Raw genomic sequence first — 25,788 nt, 5'->3', positions numbered from 1 at the left:
CGACGGCGACGACAGACACAGGTGATGGCAATATGTACAGACACATCTGTGTCTGTACATAAAAAAGACTTCCTAATGCTGACATTTTCAGTCGGCATAAGTTATTATTCATAATTGTTAAGTCCACTAAAGAATGTCACATCATGAATAGATTTTGTTTGTATTGAACTATTCAGAAAGCCTGATGACCAGATTTACCTTTTCCAGATTGAAACAGAATGCATCACCAGGATGGGGCCTGCCTAGCCATCAAAGTATAATGCCCAGAGTGCCATAGACAATACTATTTAAGTGTTACATCACAGAGTAATAGTGGTTATATACTTAATAAGAAAATAAAATCTGAAGTATCGGGGCCTTTTAATCTTATTTAATATATAAAATGAATAACATATTCCATGTTTGATTTTTTTCATGTTGACTATTCATGGGGTCAATGGTAATATATTCTTGATGGGGGTCTATACCATATGTCCTAAGTAAAAACAATGGCTTTTATAGAAAGCTTTCTTAATTAATGTCTTTCCTAATGTCATTAATTCTTAACTTGGTTGTGTTTTGCAATCGTATCTAATATTTGATATGCTTCCTGAATCGGCTGTGGATGTGTCAATTGTAAAATCCAACAATCCAGGTGAAATCCTTCCAACACTTTTTCTGAAATGAAACAAAAATTGTTTTTAGATCAAACATCCAATATTGTCCATTTGAAAAAAATAATGGTAAGCCTCATTTTTCAGACAAAATTATCTGACCATTCAGTCATGAGTTTAAATTTAGGATTTTAAGTATATGACAGGGAGGTTGTATGGACAAAAAGTACTCACCTTTTGCTTTTTGGAGGTGGCCTTTTGTCAACCTTGCTGATTATGCCATCTAAAATAGTTGACATATTTCCCGCTGGGGCAGATTGTTTATGTTCTTTGTCGCTTCCTATGTTTACATAATTTCCACTATGTACCTGAGAGGGCATGTCTGAATTAACACTCATAGAATGGGAGTCTAAGTGGTCTAATCTCTTGATTTCTGTTCTTTGCATCATTTTCAAGCATTCATTGCTATTAGATACTGTCTCCCTTTGCTTTGAATGATCATCTCGTATCTCCTTTACAGTTCCTTTAACTCTACTTCTTAAACTGTTCTGGGGATGTTCATCTACAATATCACCTACAACTTGACCTGCCTGTAAAATTAAATGAGTGTACTTAACATGATTTAAGTTGAGAAGTCATTGTATTACAAAAAAAAGTAATTGCGTATAAAATTTTATTAATGACACCAGGTGTAAAACCTGAGGAAATAAAATCATCAACAAAAACAGAAGTGAAAAAAATCTTTTCAAGAAGAAAAAAGTTCTCAAATGCTTTTCTTTCATTATTTTAGACTGTAAGATGCAACAGACTGCTAAATAGTAATTTCCCCATTTTATATAGATCTAGGTTATATTATTTTTTGGATTAAGACTTGCCTCTTTCAGAACCATTTGTGCAGTCTGCATCAGTTCATCTTCATCCAGGACATACACTGTCTGACAGATTCTGCTCCTTCAATTAACATTATAAAAGACAACACACACTTAAATGTCTGCCTTTGAAAGATGGTGAAGATTAATGCACATAGGACAAACCTTAGCAAAAAAAAAAAAAAAATTGCAGCAAATTTGATGCAAACTTGAAGTATGCAGCAACCAGTTTGCAGGGGTTTGCAAGAAAGAAAAAAAGGTTAATTTCCATTTAGACAATTTAATGTGCCATTGTTTTAACTTTGTTTGGTTTACACATGTAAATCAGCAACTTAGAACAACATTCAAAGTTAAGGTAAACATACTGCTGATTGTTGTGAAAATGTTCATTGCTTTCTAGAAAATATCAAATTTATCACTACTGCTGATACTTTTGAGGAAAAGAGAACCAGCACTACTGAAGCATCTTATTCCTTCATCTTAATTCAAATTGTCCCTATAACATGACAACTGTACAATATGCTGAAACAAGCTGCCAACATAAACATATTTCTAACATTCTTTGTTTAGCTATACCTATTTTTCAATAGTATTATGTTACCTTTTTACATTTTGTTCAGCAACATCATCAGGGTCATCACAGTCAAGGTCAAGTGTAGAAGATACTTCTGACACATTCTGTATTCCACTACTCCTCTCCATTTTTTTCTTCTTGCATAGCATCCACTTTGGAAGGTCCCTGGTTTTGTCACTAAGAAATACTGTTGGAGTTTTCCTAGGAGTCTGGACAGGTTCAGAGATATTGTGATTTAATTCTGCTATCCTGCTACCACGTTCATCGATGGGAGTTCTATAATGTTTGTAGTCTTGTATATAACTAAAATAACAAATTTGCCAAGGGCTTGTGGTTACAGCAGAAATGAAATGTACATTTTCAAATAAATGTTTTAACTTGAACGGTTCCAAATCAACCAGCATGCAATGTTCTTTATTGTAGTCTTATGCATCAAACAAGTAAAAAACGTTATGAAACACATAATTTTATAAACTTCATTCATACAGTATGTAATAAAATATCCCAAACCTGAAAAACAAATTGTCACCAAAGTGCAGAGATAATCAAAATCAATTTTCTTGTACCTTTCCAATTGACCAATATCTCTACAAAAGAGAAACATTTTTCTCCTAAATCCTAATTTAACACAAGTCCATTTCCGATTGGTAAGTGCCTCCTCATCTTCAGCCAAAGGTACTGCTTGGTGTCTCCACCTAGAAGATGAGCTAATGAAACCAACATCAGCTAACAGTGGAGGTGTATATGGGGTGGTCACTCCATAACCAGACACCATCTGGAAAACAGTTACTGGCATGATAAATATCAACATAATTTGCTTGACTATACTATAAAGCTGATGAACTAAAAACCATAAATTGTGTTACATCATCTTCAAAATATCCATATGCATGCCTTGCATTATAAGCTGTATTTTTCAATGTTGAACTATTGATGATATGATCAAAAAATTTTAAGTGTTGACATCAGGTAGACTTACAATACTTAAATAAATGGAGCTTACCATAGCTGGATTAGAAAATGCTTTAGATGCCTGAAAAAAAAAACATTTAGATTTCAACATCTAGAGAGCTAAAACTTTTTGGTACTTTATAATGTTCTAAGATTATGAGATATTACTTTCACAAGTACCTAAATGATCTTTCTTTCACCTGTTACACACAGATTGTAACTTACAATGAACACATAGCTAATTCTTGTGGATTATTTATTTCCTAGGCAGAATGAGAGTATCCATATCAGCTTTAGGCCCTTCTAATTTTTTTTGTCTGAGACACTTAAATCCACATCTTACTGACCCAAAGGTCCATCCACAATGGCAAAAGTCTGGCACATTCTCACTGGTACATGTAAATCCAGAATTTGAAAATATAAAAGCATTCTTACACTTGAGTTATACCTTTATATGCTTAACTCCTGCTGCTGTCGCACAATGTAAATGTTCTTGGGAAGTGTATAGGTAAACCGTGCCCTAAAATAATTCAATTTGTCAATGGTATACATGTAAATTGTGACAAAGTAATCAGCAGTTACAATGGATTGCTTATAAAATTAGAAAAGAAACTTTCATTTACTGCAAAATTATGAATTTTAAAACTTTCAAAGTTACAATTCCTGCCTTGTTCTGAAGGTCTAGATGATGCAGTCTCTGAGCAAAGGCAATGAGGCTGGGTCCTAAAGGTTCGGCAAAATCCCCAGGTATTTCTCTGTTTTCTACACAGAGTGCATAGATAGGACAGGACCGAATCTGTTCTGAAAATTTGATCAAGGTATCTTCCATCTGTTGAAAGTTTGACTCCTTTTGATCTCTTCTTGTGCCTAAAAAATATATATGTATAATGGGCACAAAAAGTGATGCAGTATACATTTTCTGTTTTTTAATGTGCTTGACAAAAATTAATATCATTTTTATCTACAATACAAAAGATTATCAACATGCTACCATTTCACATATATTGGTGTTCAAGAGTTTGATTTATTTTTTTAAAAATGAAAAATGTCAAGTTGTCAAAATTTAACCATCTACACTTCTCCAGAATGTCTCTAATCAATCAAGTACACTTTCATGCCCACCTTACTGTGTAAGTTATTACACTGAAATACATCCTCATCAATAAAAATAAAATATTAATATAAATAGCCCATTTAAATTCCAGTAGGTTTATCTTACCTTTTCTTCCATCAAAAATGATGATGACCCTCCCACACATGTACTTTGTATACCAGGCCTCGACAGCTTCCACTGCACCAGTTTCTATAGCCAGTTGTTCAGAAGGTCTAACATTCAGTAATGACTGCCATTCTATGAACAGACCAGGAACTTCGAACTGGAAAAAATCTTGTTCTTATTTAGCTATGATAAAGTTATATAAGAAGACACTGTTTTACAGCACATAGTAAGTACAGTATTTTATGTTCTTTAGAAAGATAAGTGAGTTGTATGCCTACCTTCCATCCAGTCTCAACTTCCAATCTCAGACTGATGTCTCCAACTGTACAACCTTCAGATTCCTTTGGCATGTCTACAATGATGGAAATGTTTTGTATCAAAATTTTTAAAAAATTATTTAGTTTTGTATTGGGAACCATAAAAATACTTACAACTGTCAATGTTTAAAACATTTAAACTCTTAAAATTGTTACAAAAACATTGAATTCACACACCAAGGCTTATGTGCATTATGGTAAAAACATTGAGAATTTCAGTGGGTACATATTTTAAATTAACTGACAAGCATGTTTGGGTATTGTGCTTTGAATAAATCTACAAGGTGAAGTTGACATATGGCAATAAACAGTGCATGGACCTAAACTCTTTTACCTGGCCCATCATCATCATCTGCATTCTTTATACCACTCAGTGCATTCAACCATGATTTGAACTGTTTTTCTGTTGAAGGTAAGTCTTCAACATCTTTCAAGGACTTCCCCGTGAGAAAATCACCAGCTTGTGAAAATGCCTGGGCCCACTGCAGCTGAATCATACCATATTTAGGCCGGAAGAGAACTATTGCAATGCTGCAGTCAGGGACCTAAAATGATACAGTACAAGTAAAAAAGTAGTCCAAGTTTTACATCAAAGCATTCAAATTATATCTTCTGCAAAGTATAACTAAATACACCATGTACATTATATATCAAAGAAAACTGGATTTCAAAAGATTATTCAATGAATGTTTCAAACTGCCAACTGCATATAGTTCATATTTTAAATTTGCTTAATTAAGACATGCTGTATGCTTTACCTTTTCTTTTATGATATGGATGTAGCATTTCCTCAATTTTCTGGTCTTATTTTCACCATCCACAGCAACCCTCTTTCCCTGTTAGAAAATAATAACAATTTGGAAATGAGTGGCAATCAGTTTTGAGTATTAGAGTTGTTTTCTACTGACAGGAAGAGGCATGTTTGATTACTACCAAAATGACCAGCTGGGGCAGTCTGTTTGTTTTGGTACCCAGTGATTAAAATGCACAAATCTTGTCACAATGCTTTTTTGTACATACATATAAAAAACAAAATGAATAGCCATAATTATTGAAATAAACCATTTCAAAATAAGAATGAAACTTTCCACCACCTGTAATGTATTTGCTATTTCACATTTTTTAAATACCTGGGCAAATTAACTACTGTAGCTTCCAAGGACTTACAGTATATCTGTATAACTTCAAAAATACATGCTGCCCTTTTTTCAGACAGACTACGGTGTACAATAAAACCACTGTGTTTGATCAGTGAAATCTCCAGCCACCTCTAATTAATATTATAAGTGAAAAAAAATTTTTTTTAACTTGATATTTACAGAATTATTATCAATGCCATGCTTTCACTTAATTTTTTACAGATATGACCTTATATTTTAGTGCAATAAAACCAGAGTAACAAATAAAATATACTTCTTGATATTTCAGATAGCTCATTCTCTTTGTGTCATTTTTGGAAAAAAAATTTATGTTATTATCACGGGTCATGCATAAACTGATGACGGGCTTTGTCTCAGTATTTGTAACAGAATCAGTCATTAGCTGGAAATAAAAAATCACAGGTATACTGGCCTGCTTGTTTGTTTGTGGTCAGGTTTTTGGCCATTTAATAATAGAGGCCACAATTTTTACAAAATTGGTTTCAAAAAATTCCCATAGATTGCTATTTGGTCAAGGATGAACCCTATTGACTTTCATTAGGATCATATTTTTTGTCAGAGACATAAAATTTGGCATAGTTTCTGAAGGTATATTCCTCAAATCAGGGGCAAAAAGGGAACCCCTTCAAAACTTTCCCAACATCATCATCTGGCTCTAATCTTGACAAACCCAAGTCATCAGCTACTCCTGCAAGTTCTCTTTGGGTATGTACTTTATAATTTGAAAAATTTTACAAGTCTCTGACTCAAAAATTGCATTAGCTCTGCTTCACTCCAGCTAGAGAAATCTTCACTTCAACTTGTGACCCATAAATTTAGCCCTATCTTGAAGCAACTCTCACAATGTCTTGCACTACTTTGTTCTTATTAGCAAGATTTGTTTGAACCTCAGTTGGCTCCCATTATATGTGTTAGCAATTAATTTACATATCTGGCACATAACCTACCTGCTTCAGCAGTTTTACTACTTTCAATGCAAGTTGTCTTAAACCCAACTGTTTGTCTTTTGCAATTTCCTCTTCGGGTGAGAACAGTACATGGGTACCTGCAAGTTTGTTCTTAAAAAATAAAGTCTTTCCCTGAAAAGAGTAATAATCTAAGTGTAAGGTTTATATTGCTTTTCTTTCATTGTGCTTGAAGAGCCAGGTGATCCAGCACATCTGATGCAATGTACATTTGCATAAATGATAACTTTTCATTCAGGATGGTACCCCATGAGTTTGCACTTTATTTCATTCAACACAGTGTCTTCGTAGGAGGAACACATGGTATATTCTTTCTTTTTGATCAGTTATTTTCACTTTTGCTACTTGAAATTTATAGTTACAGGAATGGCAGAAATGGTGAGTTTTTTTAATACTGTTTATTATCATTTGATTATTAGTGCTTATTGTAAATTATTAGTTTTTGTGTAAGAAAATTTAAGCACATAAATCTCGGGTAGTGAGTGTATTATTGTAATTTTCTTTTCTTTTCTTCTTTTTAGTTTTTATATGTCTTGTGAATTCTTACGTGAAATAAAACCAAGATCCAGTGAACATCTAATGCTTTTCCTTGACTTTAACTTACCTGTATAGCCCTTGCTTGTTATAATAAGTGATATTAAGTATGATCAAAATAAAATAGACAAAAACTCAGGAAAATGGTCATTTCAATCATGAATCCCCATCATCAAATCAGTCATGAAAGATACACAATACTGATTCTTAGTTATGTACTCCACTACACTAGTCACCTTAGTCATAAGATAAATTGATCTCCACTTGGTTCACAAATTAGCCACAGCTATATTAGCCTGAGTAATTGTACCCTAGCACTCCAATGACACTGAACCCTTTATATCATCACTATTTCTGCACCACTAATGAAAAGGGAACATACATGTATGTTATGGCAGGTGAGAGGCATGCTTAATTGTCAGAGAGTCAGTCATAAGCTGGAAAAATACCTTAAAGAGGACAAAATTCTGGGCAAAGTCACTGACATTTTTTCCCCTTTTTTTTTTACAAAAAGGTAGAGCTATTTTACAAATGCACTTAGAGGAAGTGTCCTGTCTACTTCATTTGTTCTTGATAATCACTGACAAAGCTTCACATTTGAATTCCAATGAAAACATGTTACACACATTTAGGCGTAAAACAAAAAAGATCTGAATATGAATAGGGGTCCCAAATGTTTATGTGACTATTTAAAAACTGTTTAAAAACCTTGACTTTTTAAAAAGTACTATTGGCACTAAGGTAGACAAATGAAGGATTTTAAATTCGTTTTATGTGTTTTTTAGTTTCACTGGCCAATAAATTGACAACCAAGGGTGGGTAGTTGCTAGGATCTAACCTCATTAAAAATTACCAATACTCAATGTTGTTGACAAATTAGCCAAATATTTGGATAACTTAGACCACATTACATATGTACACCATAACATTTGATAGCAAAGTGTCAATGAATTAAGTAAGTAAAAGTTTAAGTTTCTACAACAGCAACCTACCAATTGGTTTAAATACCATCAACACGTATAATCAGCAGTGTCCCCTGGGATTTGTAAGTCCCGCACTGAAAATGGCAATATGTGAAAAATGAAAAGTGCACAATAAACTGCATAGCTCTTGAGAAAAAAAGAATGCAATCATAGTGGTTTTCCAACTCAATTTTGACAGCATTATCCACCACCATTATCCACGAATATTTAATTATATAATTAAAGTATCATGGATATTCAGACAATGTGACTTGCAAAGGTCTTCAAGTCCATGAAAGTTTAAAGTCACACTTTGTAAAAAATTGGCACTTCACCAAAAAAACAAAATGCATAACTTCCAGAAAAGGAAAACAATCAGGCTGATTTACAACTCGGGCTGTATTTTATTCTTGTTTCTTTTCTGTTAATTTGATCATAAATGACATGATTATCTTCAATTCGTATGCAATAGTACATGATATCAAACAGCATAATTACCACCAATTTTAATTATGCACTGCAGATTACTTGTGACCAAGTGTGATCAAGTTGAACCAATGCAGTGTTTTTGCCCTCTCTGCTCTTGACCATTTTCTATGGAATGGCTTCTTCCCTTCGTTTGGAGCAGTTAGGACATGTAAATTGTCTGTAGAGGCCATCTGTTGTTTTCACTTTGTAGTTGCAAAAAATTTCTTCGTATGGTGCTGTGGTTGGTCCTCAGGTTTTCTTTGACCAAACAACCCTGTCTACATGGTATCTCTCAAATACTGTGTCAAGATAATATTCTCCCCATGCAATTATTGCTCTCTGTGTTTCACTGTAATACCCACAGATGATCTTGTGCAAACTTTTGAGTAAATTTGGTTCATCTTGCACCCTCCATTTGACCTTCATCTTGAGTCCATGGTTGAAACTTTCACAGTTATTATTAGTCTAGCCGGGTTTTACTTCAGATTGTGCAGAAAGTATTTGTATTTTCTTCAATCAATGGAAAAAGCCAGCATCAAATCTTGAAGCATTTTCCCTAATGACTTGCAAAGCCTCGTCATGGCGCTGCTCCAGGATGACGAGGGAAGGAGATGAGGTCAACCTGGCACATGTCTTAAAATCGGAGTTGCTATTGATAAACATAGTTCCAATAAAAAGTGGGTGAGTTTTCCCGTTGCTCAGTGGATGAGGGCTAGGTTTTTGTAAATCCTACAAGTGGCATTCAGTTGGCCTAATTATAAGTCTTATCCACCCCTAAGACAGTTCCATGTGCAGTAGGTCCAGCTCAACAAAATTGTTGCACATCAGCAATTTGCTCTTCTGATGAGTTATTCTTCTCACAAAAGGATGCTGATGTTTATAATTTCTTCAATCAATGGAAACAGCCAGCATTAAATCTTGAAGCTTTTTCCCTGATGACTTGCAAAGCCTTGTCATGGCACTGCTCCAGGATGACGAGGGAAGGCGATGAGGTCAACCTGTTCTCTCCAAATATGACATCTGTGACCACCTTTCTGGTGTCTGTGGTTGTGCCCACCAGGTCTCTTATATGTAGTGTGGCGTTTTCCTTCAGATGCTGCTGGCAAGACACCAGGTTAGTGCCACTGAAAGCAAAGGACGCTGCTTTTCTCAGTGCTTTCTTTTCATCAGACCCAATAACTGGTGGGCAAACAGAATCAACTAATTCTAATGCCAACATCTGAAAAAACTGGCATATGTCTTAAATTCAGAGTTTCCATGGATAAACATGGGTCCGATAAAAAGTGGATGTGTTCCTGTTGTTCGATGAATGAGAGCTAGGTTTTTGTAAACCATACAGGTGACATTCAGTTGGTCCAAGTCTTATCCACCCCTTAGACAGCACAGTGTGTAGTAGATCCAGCACAACAACATCTTTGCACATCAGCAATTTGCCCTTCTGTGAAAAGCATTATTGTTGGAACTTTCTGGTGCTAGTGAGTTATATATTCTTCTCACAAAAGGATGCTGACGAATTCCACTCTTCAGGTAAAGAAAGTTGCTGACCAGATTCATACCCCCTGTTTAGAAAGAAGTTTTCTTCCGATTGCCTCTTTTTTTTTTTACAGAGTCCACTAAATTCTGCACCTGTCTTAAATTTGCATGTTTCTCATTTTCAAGTTGAGCTTCCTGGTACAGTTTTTTTGTATATCTCTTTGGGTTTTAAGCGGGCTGCATTCTTCCTTATTGCGTCAAATACAATGGATGACATGGGACAATAAGAAGTTCTTTGTTGCATTGCCATGTGGAATTTGGTCTGGGAATTTCCCTCTGTACTTCACTAGGATCACATCTGGATATTTTTTAGTCTATGTAATGCGGCTACGATATGTGATGTTGCCTTTTAATGAGTTGTAAGTCCTTTGGACATTGATTGTGGTTTCTGGTTGTGGGTCCATCTTGGATTTCCCTTAACTGTATGTCGAATGCAAAAGAGACAATTCCATTTGTAAACTTTCCAGTTTTCATCTTCCTTTGCTAATACAGTTTTAGAGGAAGGATTCTTCTTCCACACCCTACAATTGGCTTCAAAAGCACTCGGTTTTCCTTCTGTAAATCTTCTCACATTATTTGAGTTTGAAACCCAAAACATAACATTCTCTCTAGTACCATCTGAGATGCTGACATGAGGATGGACCCGAGTTTGATTAGAGAGTTTCTACTGCTTTGCTGATTTGGAATAACTTTGTGAAGTATGTTGTACAGGTTTGTATCAGCAAAGCCGACACGGGAAAGTTAAAAAGTCTCATGCAGCTCTCTCCTGTATTAAATCTACTCTCAAACTTTATTCTTTTTAATATCTGGCCAAATAAGAACTATGCTTTGGCAATAGCAAATAGCTCCCATATGATTTGAACTACTTTTGAAAGGAGACATTATTCTAGGTCAAAAACAACTGACATCTTCAATTTTCATAAAACAGTACATTATATTTCACGGCATTGTTATCACCTATTTTCATTATGCATTACGCAAGATCAACTAATTCTTTGTTTTTGCCCTCTCTGCCCTTGATTGTTTCCTTTGGAATGGTTTCTTCCCCTTGTTTGAAGCAGTCAAGACATGCAAATTGCCTGCAGAAGCCATCTCTTGTTTCAACTTTGTAGTTGAAAAAAATTTCTTCATGTCCAGCTGTTGTTGCTCCTTAGTTTTTCTTGCCCACACAACCCTGTCTACTTTGAATTTCTGATAAGCCGTGTCAAGGAGATACTCTCCATGTCCAATCATAGCTCTTTCTGTTTCCCCATAATAGCTGCAGACCAGCTCATGCAAGCTTTGGATTAAACTTGGTACATCTTGTACCCTCCAGCTGACTTTCATTTTGAGAACGTGATTGATACTTTCCCAGTTATTGTTCCTCCAGCCAGGCTTCACTTCAGGTCTTGTGCTACTGATTTAGCACTTCCTGAGGGCACAGATTATGCATTATGCAAGATCAACTAATTCTTTGTTTTTGCCCTCTCTGCCCTTGATCGTTTCCTTTGGAATGGTTTCTTCCCCTTGTTTGTAGCAGTCAAGACATGCAAATTACCTGCAGAGGCCATCTCTTGTTTCAACTTTGTAGTTGAAAAATATTTCTTCATGTGCCACTGTCGTTGCTCCTCAGTTTTTCTTGCCCGCACAACCCTGTCTACTTTGAATTTCTGATAAGCCGTGTCAAGGAGATACTCTCCATGTCTAATCATAGCTCTTTCTGTTTCCCTATAATAGCTGCAGACCAGCTCATGCAAGCTTTGGATTAAACTTGGTACATCTTGTACCCTCCAGCTGACTTTCATTTTGAGAACGTGATTGAAACTTTCCCAGTTATTGTTCCTCCAGCCAGGCTTCACTTCAGGTCTTGTGCTACTGATTTAGCACTTCCTGAGGGCACAGATTATGCATTATGCAAAATCAACTAATTCTTTGTTTTTGCCCTCTCTGCCCTTGATCGTTTCCTTTGGAATGGTTTCTTCCCCTTGTTTGTAGCAGTCAAGACATGCAAATTGCCTGCAGAGGCCATCTCTTGTTTCAACTTTGTAGTTGAAAAAAATTTCTTCATGTGCTGCTGTCGTTGCTCCTTAGTTTTTCTTGCTCACACAACCCTGTCTACTTGGAATTTCTGATAAGCCGTGTCAAGGAGATACTCTCCATGTCCAATCATAGCTCTTTCTGTTTCCCCATAATAGCTGCAGACCAGCTCATGCAAGCTTTGGATTAAACTTGGTACATCTTGTACCCTCCAGCTGACTTTCATTTTGAGAACGTGATTGATACTTTCCCAGTTATTGTTTCTCCAGCCAGGCTTCACTTCAGGTCTTGTGCTACTGATTTAGCACTTCCTGAGGGCACAGAGCCCCGGAAGCATACCACTAATGACAACCAGATCCTAATGAGTGTAATGTCAAATGAACCTAAAAGTTCTTTGATAAAACTGTTATTAATATAAAACGTAATACAGTCCATGTATTAATTATAAAAAGCGTGCAAGTCCACTGGGTTAGTGGTATTATCTATACACTGTAGTTGTCCCGGAATGAGACTTTAGTCCCTTTTCTTAAAAAATAATTTGCCAGTGCACACATTTGCTATATATGTATTGATAACTGCTTTGGTAAAATGGAATTTGGTATGTAGAGAGCCTTTATTTTAACATGATTTGAACAAACAAAAACAACTTTTTTATGATGAAAAACATTTAGTGATTGAATATTTTCTTTATAAGGTTTTATGCAAATACAAAGTTCTTACAACTTCATGTACAGTTAGGAATTTTTCACATGCACAAAGAAGACATTTACAAATAAGTATTAATTGACTTCAAGTTGGAACAAAACAATTTTGTATATGTTACTTGATGAATGTTTGTTAGTTTCTTTTGTATGTATTAAGTATGCAGAAAATGTGTGCTGTTATCCACATTCATATGCACGAAAACCGCATTACTGGCATGAGAGAGCAATACTTGCCTGAGATGGCATCTAGTCGGCCTGAGGGGACACTGCTGTTTATACATGCCAATTGTAAACCAAACATGGCTCCCACGCTAGGTTGCCGATCTAGAAAACTCGGCTGTTACATACTCAATTCATTGAAACATCGTTATCAAAGGTCATGATGTATGTAATGTGGTCCAAGTTATCCAAATTTTACAGCAATTTGTCGAGAACATCAGAATTGGTAGGTTAATAGTGAGGTTTTTGCCGAGCAACTTCTGGTTTTCGCGGTTTTCGTATTTTCGGTGGACCAGGCTAGGGAGAGTAAAACTGACTGCGATAAAAAGGGCACAGCTTTTTACTTACAACTGATGGAGGTCCGACGAATAACAGTGCTTGCTTTGATAGAAAGTCCATTTTAGATATGTTCAATATATTCTAGAATATCCCCACTCTTGCGACAAATTGCATGTGCTTGGGCACTACATAGGTCGAAGTGCCTTTTCATGTTTTCCTTTCCCATTCAAAACATTAATCACATTTCGCTCTTCTTGTTCGCAAGAGCTTTGAGATACAAGAAAAAATTGTGCTTTTACATTTTATATCAGTTTTAAAAACAAATCATACGTAGTAGATACAGTTTTATGCATTCGGTTTTTTAAATTAAGTCAACCAAACTGCTAATTTTGGCTCTTTCTTTCTTTCTTTTTTTTTTTTTCAGACTTTCCTGGCGAACACAGCGCCATCTTTAGATTGACTTTATATCGTCGCGGAAAGTTCGGTTGTCGCAGTTGTGCAACTTAGTGGCTTAATTTGCTTCTTCTTAATCATTCACGATGATGTAAGTTATAAACCTTTTCTTGAGATTCTTGCGATTACAAAAATAATAGATAAAGGCAGTTCTTATTTTGAATTGATTGGTTTCATACCCATTTTATGGCATTAACTTTGGAATGGGAGCCTCCTTTTAATTTTTATCCAACTTTTGGGTGTGAGAATATGCTTTTATTTGAAATTTACTGTATTTTTTGGTTCTATAAATGGTTTTATATTGACTTCAGATGAAAACAACAGAAATTCAACTTCATAATGGAGAGAAGGCGTTCAGGAGGAGACTGGATTGATAATTCATTTGGTGACGAGTCGTCTTCAGGGAACCCCGTGGTTAAGCCAAAGCCAAACACTGTGCCAGCCAACAATAATAGAATACACAGTGGTAAAAAAGTGCACTGTTCACAGAGTTGTGGTAACCGAGACTTTCCAACAAACATGGAATTCAAACAGAGCAGTGAAAGTTACCACAAGATGTCATCAAAAACAAACTGCAAGAATAATAAGAAAAACAACTCCAAATATTATCAGAACCACAGCAAAAATGCATTAACGGCGTGCCCAAAAAATGGTTTTCACAACTCCCTCATGAGGGTAACCAAAGATTTTATAGATTAACTTGTTGAAAAGGAACAGGTATCAGTGATGGTGGATAACGGTTCATATTCGAAGAAAATTATGCCTCACTTGAGCCTGAAGTCAAACAATGCAGAGAGCAATAAACATCAGCAAATATTAACATCAACTCCCCACAGGAAAGTCAAAAAGGCTAAGGTAGTAAAATGAAGTTGTTGTATTGATATTAGACATCCAGTTTTGCTAATTAATTATATATATGTAGTGAATTTACATATCAAATTTGCTACAGCAATACAGCCCCCAGAAAGATTTTGTATTTTGCATTCTTGTCTAATTGTAGGTTGGAGAGGATTCAGAACCAGCTCATTTGTCTACCCCAAACATGGGCCTTGACAGCTTCAATGACAGTGATACCCTCTTAGCTCAAATAGATGTTGCAGCAATAGAACAGGAGCATTTATCACAGAAAACATGTGTAAGAAGAAAACTCTGCTGTTGGATTTATGGAAGCATGTCTCATACAGTACCATAGTGTTAATAATAACTTACCTGATAACCGTCAATCCAAATTAAGGTACAGTATATCAATGTTCAAGCGTATTTAATGCATTTGCTTTGATCGTCCTTGTCATCATACTAATATATAATACTTATGTATACACATATTTTTGCATTATTGATTCAGGTACCACACAAAAATAGAGCATCATCTGGGAATTCTCCACAGCTTAATAAAAATGCAAGAGGTGTGAAAAGAAAAGTCTTTTCCTCGACAGTCTGTGATAATGCATCACATACTGATCCCGAACCTTTTGATAGTGGTAGTGGAAATATGTTTACATCAGTTGAATTGATAACTGACAGTATAGGAGCTGATGGTGATACTGGTAACATGCCACCCACAGCATTTGTACAAAAACATGGCCATTTATCTACTGAGATGACCAGAGTAGATAACAATTCTATTCAAGTGAGTGCCCCAGGGAATAGTGCAATACAGGATGATATTAACCAAAGCAGCATGAACATAAGAGGACATAAAGAATCCACACCTTTGAGTAGACACAAGGAATATGAGAAAGTGACACCTGTAACTTCCAAATCATTAAAGGAAAGACTAAAGCAATCTTTACAAAATAATGCAAAAATACCCACACCCCAGAGTTCAAGGGCAGTGAAACTTAAAGCAGAGTCTGTACAGAAAGCTTTAGAACAAGCTGAAAAGATGCAGAATGAGGGATCAGAATATGATATAGGCCCTTTCTTTGGATTGCCTAGTAAAGTCAGAGATCTGCTGGAAAGTATTAGGGGTATAAAAACTCTATATGGTAAGCTGTTGGTTGGAGAATAAATCAGTGGCAAGGTTTTGATCGTAGTTTTGATAAGATTTATACTTCAATGATTTTAGTGTAATGTTCAGTACCACATAGCCTAGACTATTATGATAGCTTTACATAAGTAGCATTATAATATATTTACCACGGAATCACATTTTATTTGTTTTTGTGTGCAGTCTTTTGGGAAATATCAACTTATGACGACTTTGATTGCATGTTTAAGCTGAAGGAATTTTCAATCTGATCTTGTGACGTGGAGAAAATGACCCCATTATGAATAACTTAATCTGTTTGTTCCCTTAGAATGGCAGACTGAGTGTCTTAGTCTTCCCCCTGTGTTGGAAGGCAAGAATTTGATCTATTCTCTCCCTACCAGTGGTGGTAAGACCTTGGTGGCTGAGATTCTCATTCTGAAAGAGCTGCTGTGTAAGAAGAGGGATGCCATACTAATCTTACCATTTGTGTCCATTGTTCAGGAGAAGGTAAAGTGGCCATTCCATGTTATTTTTATGTACAGACACAGATGTGTCTGTACATATTGCCATCACCTGCGTCTGTCGTCGCCGTCGCCGATGCCGGCGCCGTGCACTTTCCTTGTAAACACGATAAGTGGAGGGCAGTTTTACTTTTTGGCTTAATATTTACAGAGCTGATGAATATTCATAAAACGCAGGTCAAGTTCGAAAACCAGCATGATCGGGCCATTATTGTAGAAGTTATGCTGTTTTTTCACTTTTCAGCATATATGCAACCCTGTAAACACATTTTAAGGAAAACCGTTAGGCCTGTTGTCATGAAACTCACAGGAGTAATCAATCTTACTAAAACGCAGGTCAAGTTCGAAAATCGGCATGATCGGGCCACTATTTTAGTAGTTATGCTGTTTTTTCATTTTTCAGCATATATACAACACTGTAAACACAATATAAGAAAAACAGATAGGCCAATTGTCATTTAACTCACAAGAGTGGTCAATCTTACTAAAACGCAGGTTGAGTTCGAAAATCAGCATAATCGGGCCATTATTTTAGAAGTTATGCTGTTTTTTCAAATTTCCTCAGATTCAACTGTTAGGCATGTTAACAGTCTCATTAATGAACTAATAAGATACGTAAAAGTGTTTGTTTGACATTTCCTGCATCTTTACAACATTGTTAGTTGATTATGTAAAAATGATGGTAAACTTGTTATCGTGTATTGTGTAATAAAGTTTCCAAAATGGAAATAAACTCATATCATTGCAGTTTGTCAGATTCAATCATTCACTATGTTCAGAATCTCAGAATGGAGGAAATTGGACATTTAACACTGTTGTATTGATATTTTTCCCATCTCATCAATTTTCTTAGTTGATCGTATAAAAATGGCAGTAACCTGTTAATTTTGTTTTATGTTAAAAAAAGTGTTAAAAATGGAAAAAAAAAAACATTTCAGAACAGTGCTGTCTTGTTTACATTCTGGCATTTTCAAGTTGTAACTTTGAAGTTCCATGGGCCTGAAGACCTTTGCTAGTCACATTTTCTGAATATCCATGATACTAATATTTTATTATTAAAAATTGATGGTCATTATGCTGTTAAACATTATGTAATATTGCATCAAAATTTGAAAAAAAACCATTTTGGGCACTGCTCCCATGATGACCATTTAAGAAAAACCATGTCACTTACTGTTCTCAAACAGTACAGTAAATATGTACAGATGTGTCTGTACATATTGCCATCACCTGCGTCTGTCGTCGCCGTCGTCGCCGGTGCCGACACCGTGCACTTTCATTGTAAACATGATAAGTGGAAGGCAGTTTTACTTTTTGGCTGTATATTTACAGAGCTGATGAATATTCATAAAACGCAGGTCAAGTTAAAAAATCAGCATGATCGGGCCATTATTGTAGAAGTTATGCTGTTTTTTCACTTTTCAGCATATATCCAACACTGTAAACGCATTTTAAGGAAAACCGTTAGGCCTGTTGTCATGAAAATCACAGGAGTAATTGATCTTACTATAACACAGGTCAAGTTCGAAAATCGGCATGTTCCACGGGCTTGAAGACCCATGCTAGTCACATTTTCTGAAAATCCATGATACGTGTATTTTATTATTAAAAATTAACGGTCATTTTGCTGTTAACCATTATGTAATATTGCATCAGAATAGAAGAAAACACAATTTTGGGTGCTGCTGCCAAGATGACCATTATGGGAAAACCATGTTACTTATGATTGTCAAACTTTCAAAAAGAAATACAGGACTAAAATGCAGAGTAATTGATCTTACTAAAACGCAGGTCAAGTTCAAAAATCGGCATGATCGGGCCACTATTTTAGTAGTTATGCTTTTTTTTTTCACTTTTCAGCATATATGCAACACTGTAAACACAATATAAGAAAAACATATAGGCCAATTGTCATTAAACTCACAGGAGTGGTCATTCCTGCTAAATCGCAGGTTGAGTTCAAAAATCAGCATAATCGGGCCATTATTTTAAAGAAATGCCGTTTTTATGTACAGACACAGATGTATTTTACCTGTTGAGCATAATTAAAATTTGATGTTGAATTTGCAGTTTAACACTACTATGTACTTTTGCATCAGAATTGACAGTAGCCTTTTTTGTTATTTCCTGCTTTTTGTCTGTACATTTGACAGCTTTGCTGCCTTGTTTCTTTTTAAATATTTCCAGCTTTCATTTTTGGGGAAAAAACCCAAAGAACCATGCAAACAAATGTGCATGCAAGTGTATCAATTAAATACAGTGCAGTAGTGTACCTAACATTTGCCTCCAAACAAACTTTCATGCAAAGTAAAGTTTGAAGCCAGTTGCTTTATGTACACATCTTTATATATTTTTAATTGTCTCAATGTGTGGTGATGTATTTGTTGATGAAAAGTTTGTACATGTGAATGGTAAAAGGAAATTGTTCAGATACATCATAAAAGTAATAATATTATTATTAATGGAAGTATATAATTTGACTTGCAGGTTAGGACTCTGTCCCCTTTTGCAGTGGAGCTGGACTTCTTAGTAGAAGAGTATGCTGGCAGCAGAGGTCCCATGCCTCCACGCAAGAGGAGAAAGAAGAAATCCCTCTATGTGGCAACCATTGAGAAAGCAAATAGTTTAGTAAACTGCTTAATAGAACTACAAAGGATGGATGAAGTGGGCCTTGTTGTGATAGATGAGGTACTGTTGCACATATGTTAAGGAATAGCACGTGTTAAGGAAAGTTATATTTACCAGTATTACTAAATGTGAGACCAATAATGTATCCAATTACTTCTTCTCTGTTAGTTATTGCTAAGGAATGGAGTATTATAAAACAAATTATTGTGATAAACTTCCCCATGTATTTCATTTGATTCTGAAAAAAGAATTTGTAGATGATTGTCTTTTAAATTCCATTGTAGCTCCACATGTTGGGTGAAGGGGGAAGCAGGGGTGCAATATTAGAAATGACTCTTACCAAGATCCTGCATGCAGGAGGAGGTGAGTATTGTAGTAGAGAATTCTATCCTTGTCTTATAAAAACCTTGTTTTTGTTTTACAGTGGTAAACTTTTAGGTTATATATGGTTAAAATACAGGACATGCTTCTAAAACCAGCCTAGCCATGATAGACTGGTATATAGAAAGATGTTTTAATTTCCTTTTGAAAATGGGTCTATACAAAATTTTATTGTCAGACTGCATATATTTTGGCATTGAAGTGAAAATTACTGTACAATTGATGACCATCATTCTTGTCTTCATACCTGCTTTTTTTTAGCATTTGTATATACACCAAAATTTCTGTTTAATTCCCTTGTGTTCCAGATGATACTCAGTTGATTGGTATGAGCGCCACACTAAATAACATACAGGATTTGCAGAAATTTATGAAAGCTGAAATATACTCCAATGAGTTCAGACCTGTAAGTTGGAAATGGCAGTAAATAGCCTTGGGACATTATTTTTATATATATATATATATATTTATATATATATATATATATATATATATATATATATATATATATATATATATATATATATATATATATATATATATATATATATATATAATCATTTGAGCAGCAAAGAACTGTTAGGAAAGTGAATAATGAATTATTTCATTACAGCATTATTAGTTGTTGCCTGGTTGTATTAGTTAACTTAATGTAGTTTTTAAAATTCTTCCTGATAATATTATATATTATATACGTACATTACAGGTTGAATTGCAAGAATATGTAAAACTTGAAGATAACATTTATGAAGTGAAACCCAAATCTCTGTGCCCTGATGATAAATTGATGCACTCAAGAACAGTTACATTTCCAGTAAGTCTTTCATATAACTGCAGTAAAAGACATGCATTATGTACTACTTTCATTTATTTGCAAAGTTAATATGGTTTCAGTAATAGGCAACAGTTTGATTTTAAACTGTACGACTTGTTTTAATTGGAAGAAAAGTAGAAATGTGTTTTGTATTGTGTTAAATGATGTTTCTTTAAATTGAATAATGACCATTTGTTTCACATTGATTCTTTCGTGCTCTATCATATAAACTGTGTTTATCATGTATTTCTAATAGGCAATTTATGAGATTGAATCCACGTATTAGGTTTAAATGTTTTAAGATGGAGGTTATGTAATTACAAGACTTTTGTACATTCTAGTACACTAAGGAAATGATAAAATCTGATCCAGATCACATCTGTGGACTTGTTTCTGAAGTTGTACCAGACTTCTCTTGCCTTGTGTTCTGTCCTACCAAGAAAAACTGTGAAAATGTTGCACTTAACATCTGTAAAATGATGCCTAGGTTAGTGTTCTTTGGATATTATACCCATGGAGAACCATGGCTCATATGACATCAACAGAATAAATGCAGTAGGTCTGCAAAGTTGATTTGTAAATATATATCCAGAACAAAAAAAAAACAACAGAATAAATGCATTGAATGTGCAAGGTTCATTTTTAAGATTTTTATCCAGAGTACAAAGTAAAAATCATGTTGTGTGAAACCAAGTTTTGTAATGCTTTACTAAAAATAGGGTACTATAGGGGCATTTAAACCAGTTTAAAACCATCTAAATGATGTGTAAATAGATTCGATATGTTCCAGGCACCTGACTGGGGTGAAACGCCCAGAGAGGAAAGCACTGTTAAAAGCCCTGTTGGAAGAAGGCAATGGAGAGGTTTGTTCAGTGCTGAAGAAGACCCTGCAGTTTGGAGTAGCTTACCACCACAGTGGTCTGACCATGGATGAGAGGAAACTTATTGAAGAGGCTTACTCTGAAGGAACATTGTGTCTGCTCACGTGTACCTCTACACTGGCCGCTGGGGTCAATTTGCCTGCCAAAAGGTTTGTGTTTTTTAATGTTTTCAAGGTTTTAATATTTATTTCTTGAATTCTTTAACCTGGTTTTGAAAATAACAATGTGATCAAATTGTGACTTGAATTCAGATTGCAAAATTGAATATTCTGTTCAAATGTTACTGTTAAATTAAACATGTTCATAAATTCTTTTATTCTTTTCTTTACAGGGTTATCCTGAGATCACCTTATGTTGGTAGTAACTTCATCAGCAGAAACCAGTACAAGCAGATGGTTGGTAGAGCAGGCAGAGCTGGCATTGACACCTCTGGCGAGAGCATTCTCCTCATCAAGAGAGCAGATAGACAGAAGGTATGTATTGATTTTGTTGTTAAGGAACATATTTGGTGCAAGGGGCACTTTTTAGGGGCATGAAAAGTGACATGGTTATCACCCATTAAATTTCTTTCTTGCAGATACTTGACCTACTTAGTGGACCCTATGAATATTGCAGAAGCAGCTTGCAATTTGAAGATAAGAAGGGGCTTAGAAGGTTGTTACTCACAACTATAGGTCTCAAGGTAAGTTGGAGTGTTGTTTGACAGGCCATCTGCATATCCCCTATCATGCTAACACATGATTTCAGTAATAATATGCATAGTTAAGGATAAGCTAGAATGTGTTGTGTGTATGTTGACAACAGCAATTTAGTAGGTTGGGTGTAGGTGTCAATCTTCACACCCACGGGCCACCAATACCAATGGGCTTAGGCAGCAGAGGCAAAGCTCAGTGCAAGGCAGCAGTACCTATGGATGGAATGAGAAAAGAATACTTTACAAAATTTTTCAAAACCTCATTTTCTATTAATTTTTTTCAAGGTCTTTTTATTCAACTAGAGATAAACATTTGATTATTTATTGAACATTGGAATTCATAAATCTTGTTTTTGATCTTATTTTCCCAACACAGAGCCCTCAAAGTGTCTTTAACACTTTTTATTACAGATCACACCCAATATAATGTCTGTTATTGAATTTCTGAACAAAACGTTGCTTGCTGTTCAGAGCAGAGAACAAGATATTGATATCTCTGAGTTGTCCAGAACAACTGTTCAACAACTACTACAACTTGAAATGGTGGCACAGAGAAAGAATAGCCCAAGTTCTGCAAAGACTTCTGAGGACCTTTCCTTGCCAGCCTTGGAGGTCACTAAGCTGGGAAGGGCAGCTTTCAAAGGTTAGTGTCTGAATATTGTGGAACAGTTATCTTATCTATTCATGTATGTGATTTCTCTTTGAGTAGAATTATCTAAATTCCTGGCTTGAAATTTCCTCCAGATATATTTTACCACATAAGAATGGGGCCCCAGTGGAGTGGTTCAAACTTTCTGTGCAAGGGTGACTTGCCTCGACGCCTTTCACCTCTGGCTACAAGGCTGGTTTGCATGGATGGTTAAATAAATAAATAAGTCATATGTTTTATCATCCAATAGGTGGTATTGATGTTGACATGGCTAAGCAGCTTTATGGAGACCTGTGTGCAGCACGTGATGCTATGAACTTAACCAGTCACCTGCATCTTCTCTATCTTGTCACACCTTATGACATGGTGCAGCAGGTCAATGTCTCATGGTTGATATTCTTCAAGCAGGTTGGTTGGTCTGTTCTTTGTTTATATCCGCTCCTACCTGTGTAGTATCAGAAAAGATTACCATGCTATCACTTGCACCCCTCTAAGGGATTAATGACCAGATTGTGTCTGATGTGCAGGTTACATACAAAAATGAATTGGCCATACAATACATCATTTGTCATGATTGCCGAACATTTATATAAAAGTGACTAAATGTTTGTTTCATTCATAATCATGCTTTGAAAGAACACATTTTGAAGATGTGTACATATCTTTGTGTCTGTCAGAATGTACAGGACTTTGTTTAAATAGCAATGTGATATTATTTGCAGTTTGTACTTAGAATTTAAAAGAAACTAATAATTCTAATATAAGTGGAAGATATCCTCAGCAATGACTTGTGGGTGGTGTAAACAGAGCATGCATCTTAAAGACATAGATGTCGTGTTTAAGCACACCACAACATTAAACTGTCTCATTTCCTTCATACAACACATTTAGTGAAAAGTTGTATGGCTCATTGGAGACAGACAAAATTTCATTATTGCTAATTACTATAGACTTTACAAAATCTAAGAATAGCTTCTTGGAACATAAGTGATATCATTTTTCCTTAGATATGTTCACTTCCCATTACTTGATGAAGTTTACTGGTATTTTATCCCTTAAAATGTGGTTTCTTATTTTCTAGTTTAGCAGCTTGGAATCCACAGAAGTTAGGACAGCTGAATTAGTGGGGATTACAGAGAGCTATCTAGTCAAGAAAGTAGCTGGACAGAGGGTGAAGGAGGTATTGATTTTCATTGTGTGCTGCTGAATACAGCACACAATAAGACCAAATTGTGTTATGTAACACTTTCATTGGGGTGATATCTACAGTTATTATTTTACCAAATTCAGTCAATCAGATTTTAAAAAGTTGAAATATGGATCCACATTTGAAAACTCATTAGAACTTTCTAACATTTCCACCTTCTTAATAGCTCTTTTGCCATTATTATTCCATAATTTTTACAGTCAGAAGAGCAAGCTTTTAAGGCGAACCGATTCTATATCACACTGGTGCTGTACGACTTGTGGAAACAGAAGACTATATGGGAAGTTGCATCTAGATACCAGTTACCCAGAGGGACTGTGCAGAACTTGCTCCAGAGTGCTGCCACCTTTGCCTCATGTGTCATGCACTTCTGTGCTGAGCTGGAAGAGTTCTGGGCATACCAGGACCTAATGGGAAATTTTGTTAAAAAACTCTCATTCTGTGTTACCATGGAGCTGATTCCATTGATGGAGATACCTGGTGTCAAACAGGTGACTGAGTTATGTTTGTGTGCTTTCATGCACGTGATGTGTCGTATGAATGTGTGTATGTGCATGTTACATTTTAATCACAATATTTATAGTGGAATCCTAAAAACTGAAGGGTACATTGGTAATATAATAAACAGTTACAGAATGATAATCAAAGTTTGTGCAACATTTTGCCTTTTATATCTACATCTCAGATCTTCTCAACACTATGCCTAATATGTGTTTTAATGTAATTCAGGGCCGTGCCAGACAGCTGTATAGTGCAGGGTATAAGACCTTGCAACATGTGGCACATGCAGACATTGAAGACATGGTAAAAAGCATTGACCATCTGTCTCGGAAAGTAGCCAAACAGTTGACATCAGCCGCTCTTGTAAGTGTATGTTTGTGACATACGAGAAGCAGTTTAAGTTATGCCCATTTTATTAATCCAATGGGAAACATGCTGTGCAGCTAATTTTCAGTGACCTGAAACGGCCAGTAATGTAAATTCAACCAGTAAATTCAAAGTATGTTTTCACTACAGATAATGAAAACTTACTTGTTCTCCTATAGATGCTGTTAAATGAGAAAGCTGAGGCACTGAGAACAGAGGCAGATGATATGGTAATGGTACCAGAGCAAGTAGTACCTAGTGCCAAGGACAGCACTATGCCAAGCAGTGGAGTATCAACCCCAAGCAGCAGTGCCACATTCTCCCAGCCACTGTTTAGCCAGGAGTCTTTGTAAACAGCCTTGTGAGCAGGGGGCCACAGGAATCATGCCAGAAGAAGGAAGGCACACTGCTGAGCACATTCCTATACCAAATGATACTTATAAATGACCTTCAGATGGTTTAAGCTGGTGCTGTTATTGCTATTAAATAACCTCAGTATAGTATTGTCATCTCTCTATGTAGTGTGGAAAGTGTGGAAATCTGTTGTTCACAGGGTGCTGAATTGCTGAATGTTCCCACATAGCATATTGTTTTTTAATCAGTTTTGTAGAATTATTATGTCAGACAAATGCTCTGTGATTATTTCAGACCATGGTTTAAAAATATAAAAACACTTTGCAAGGGTTGACTTAATCAAATTTGAAGTAATTCTTTTCCATGGTCACATGGGGACCTTCTCCATCATCTTCACTGATGAGGTTATCTGTGTTGCAGAACAGGAATGATAAATGAGCTAAAAGCTTACTTCATTTAATTCTGTTGTAATGTTCGCCCTCCTATCTCAAATAAAAAAGGTTTACAGAAAAATATGGCTTGTTTATTTAATTTACAGTTCCACTATCGGATCAATTATCTTTGAAAACCAATTTGTATTTTTAGTACAGATCAACTCGTAATTCACAAGTGCAAATAGAAGATGATCACTCGATCTCATCATGATTAGATTTGCAGCCAAGAAGTCTGTATGTTAGTAAGGTTTCTGTAACTTGTTATGTCCTGGCACTTTAGTATGCAAAGCATTTTCAGTAATTAGGACTGGTTTCCCATACCTAGATTGATCCATCTGGACCGGTCTAACTCCCTGGGGAGTCTCACTAAATTGCTATCAACTGATCCAGCTTAAATGTCTCTCATGCCTACCGAATCAGCTAGGGTAAAGATAATTACCCCCCCCCTCTCAACAGCTTTACTGGGTGTAACAGACATTTAAGCCAGTTAGTTTGATAGCAATGTAGTGAGAAGCCCCAGGGAGATAAATCGATCCAAATATCTGTGGGAGTGGTTCCTAGGACGCTGTA

At 35.7% G+C, this 25,788-nt stretch overlaps 2 protein-coding genes across 2 annotated transcripts; one reads left to right on the top strand and one right to left on the bottom strand.

The window, feature by feature from the left end:
* Positions 1-60: 60 nt before the first annotated feature.
* On the bottom strand, positions 61-13,610 carry LOC106158479 (uncharacterized). Its single transcript, XM_087000724.1, has 14 exons — positions 13,433-13,610; positions 6,631-6,762; positions 5,282-5,359; positions 4,858-5,068; positions 4,485-4,558; positions 4,207-4,363; positions 3,655-3,854; positions 3,436-3,507; positions 3,040-3,069; positions 2,603-2,811; positions 2,064-2,339; positions 1,465-1,544; positions 828-1,179; positions 61-657 (listed from the first exon to the last, which is right to left on the bottom strand). The coding sequence occupies exons 1-14, from the start codon at positions 13,481-13,483 to the stop codon at positions 543-545; spliced, it is 2,037 nt and encodes a 678-aa protein (XP_086856850.1). The 5' UTR covers positions 13,484-13,610; the 3' UTR covers positions 61-542.
* LOC106169036 (helicase POLQ-like) lies at positions 6,881-25,297 on the top strand. Its single transcript, XM_024076661.2, has 20 exons — positions 6,881-7,026; positions 13,788-13,907; positions 14,128-14,671; positions 14,817-14,951; positions 15,162-15,804; positions 16,117-16,295; positions 18,797-18,997; positions 19,222-19,300; positions 19,627-19,724; positions 20,025-20,132; positions 20,474-20,619; positions 20,923-21,162; positions 21,345-21,486; positions 21,591-21,695; positions 22,119-22,350; positions 22,607-22,764; positions 23,438-23,536; positions 23,764-24,054; positions 24,293-24,427; positions 24,610-25,297. Exons 3-20 carry the CDS (start codon positions 14,543-14,545, stop codon positions 24,781-24,783), a joined length of 3,294 nt encoding a protein of 1,097 aa, XP_023932429.2. The 5' UTR covers positions 6,881-7,026; positions 13,788-13,907; positions 14,128-14,542; the 3' UTR covers positions 24,784-25,297.
* Positions 25,298-25,788: the final 491 nt, after the last annotated feature.

The sequence above is a fragment of the Lingula anatina genome, chromosome 1 (assembly GCF_051362555.1).
Source record: "Lingula anatina isolate TDL-2025a chromosome 1, LinAna3.0, whole genome shotgun sequence".
NCBI classification, from domain to species: domain Eukaryota; kingdom Metazoa; phylum Brachiopoda; class Lingulata; order Lingulida; family Lingulidae; genus Lingula; species Lingula anatina.
The sequence above is the reverse complement of the archived record's forward strand: the minus strand, read 5'-3'. Positions and strand labels throughout refer to the sequence as shown.